This window comes from Chaetura pelagica, unplaced genomic scaffold (assembly GCF_000747805.2).
Source record: "Chaetura pelagica isolate M959 unplaced genomic scaffold, ChaPel_1.0 scaffold159, whole genome shotgun sequence".
In the NCBI taxonomy this organism is placed as follows: Eukaryota; Metazoa; Chordata; class Aves; order Apodiformes; family Apodidae; genus Chaetura; species Chaetura pelagica.
Window position 1 is genome coordinate 5,844,410 of NW_009954555.1, and position 1,632 is coordinate 5,846,041.

A 1,632-nucleotide genomic window follows, 5' to 3' on the forward strand; every position below is an offset into this window, starting at 1 on the left:
GCGCACCCACGGGGAGTGCCGGCCAGCGCGGCCCCACGCCTTATCTGGGGCCAGGGTCCACGGGGCAGGACCGAGCTGTGCTCAGCAGCTGCCAGGCACCGCGGCGAGAGGAGAGCCCGGGGCCAGGGCGGCACCGAGCGGCCGGCACCGCCGGGCCCCGGGGCTCCTGTTTGCCTTTGCTCTGGTGCCAGCCTGTACATGGCACGGCCGCGGGGAAGGTGCCACCGGCTGAACTGCCACGCCTGGCACAGGGCACTGCTCTTGCACCACCAGCACAGCCAGCACAGCCCAGCCAGGAGCTGAATTGGCTCTTGGCAGCTCCAGGGGTGCCTTCATCCCACAGGAGATGCTGTGCCAGTGCCCCACGTCCCCATCTTCCTGGCAAGAATGGCTATGGAGGAATCCCACTCCCTGTCACCCCCTTCCCAATGCCCCTGCCCAGAGCCAGCACCAGCACTCACCAGGCTGTCGGTGCCATCCTGGTGTCCCAGCTCTGGCGTTGGCTCGAGGAGGGTGGTGGTGCAGGCAGGGTGCAGGATGGGCAAGCTGGCTAACCTGGTGTTCCACGCTGTCTGCACCACTTTTAGCTCATCCCCAGGCTTGGCTGTGAAAACATTGGGCAGTTAGAGTTCCCCAGGAGTCCCAGAGTGGCCAAGCCTCCCACTGGGCCCCCACCACACCTTTCACCCTCAGGTAGTGCCCCCCAAAGCGGTATGCCTCGAACTGGAGGGACAGTGGTGTGTGTGACTGGTCCAAGAAGATGTCCACCTTGCCCAGCTCGATCCCCTTCCTCTCGAAGACTGGCAGCAGCACCTCCCTGTGGGGACACAAGCCCCATGTCCATCACTGTGTCCATCCCTGGATCCATTCCTGCATCTGACCCCGGCATACTCACCCCAGGGACTTCTTCTTTGCCGCTGGCACAATCTCCACCTCAGTGTCAAAACTGAGGTCAAACTTCAGGGTGAAGCACTCTTTGCTGGGGTCCTGTGGGGAGGCAGCAGCTGCTCACCCAGGGGCTCCTTCCAAGTGCCCCGGGGAGAGTGGCCAGTCCCTTACATCTGTGTGCCTGCGCCAAGCCTTCTTCTTGGGCAGCTTCAGTGCTGAGCTCCTGCACTCCCTGTGGGCACAGGGTGGGCAGGGTGATGGGGACGCCACCAGCGGGGGATGTGGCGAGGATGCAGAGGGGACATGCAGGGCTGAGGCCTCACCCTCTGCTGTCCACTGATCCCTCCTCCTCCTCCTCCATGTCAGAGGCAGGGCTGGTGCGTGGGGGGCATGAGCGTGTCGACATGTTTCGGGCCAGAATGGAGCCTGCAAAGGGGCATCAAGCTGTGTGTATCCCCTTCCCGCTGCTGCACCACAGCAGCCTCGAGCACATCCCGGCGGGAGTTGCAGTGCCTGGCTCACCTTGAGGGGACAGGTCGAAGCGGATGCGGCCGTCAAAGTGCATGGCGCCATGGAGGGGGCCGGCGCAGGGCTCACACAGGCCGAGGGGCCCGCAGCGGCTCAGCTGCCGGCACTCCAGGCGCTGGCATACCTGTGGGCACACGGGTCAGCCGGGCACGGGCCGTGCAGGAGCCACTGGCCACGGCACGCCGGCAGGAGGGAGGGGGAGGCACACCAGCAGCA

General features: G+C 65.3%; 1 protein-coding gene across 1 annotated transcript in view; it reads right to left on the reverse strand.

Moving 5' to 3' along the window:
* The window catches only part of PLEKHG5 (pleckstrin homology domain containing, family G (with RhoGef domain) member 5), a 7,945-nt gene that overhangs the window by 4,423 nt on the left and 1,890 nt on the right, over window positions 1-1,632 (reverse strand). Inside the window, exons 2-7 of the mRNA XM_010005303.1 lie at window positions 1,411-1,540; window positions 1,212-1,314; window positions 1,060-1,120; window positions 896-987; window positions 681-817; window positions 462-604 (exon numbers count right to left, since the gene is read on the reverse strand). Of these exons, the coding sequence (XP_010003605.1) occupies window positions 462-604; window positions 681-817; window positions 896-987; window positions 1,060-1,120; window positions 1,212-1,314; window positions 1,411-1,453 (579 nt within the window). The 5' untranslated portion in view covers window positions 1,454-1,540. The remainder of the gene's footprint in view (window positions 1-461; window positions 605-680; window positions 818-895; window positions 988-1,059; window positions 1,121-1,211; window positions 1,315-1,410; window positions 1,541-1,632) is intronic.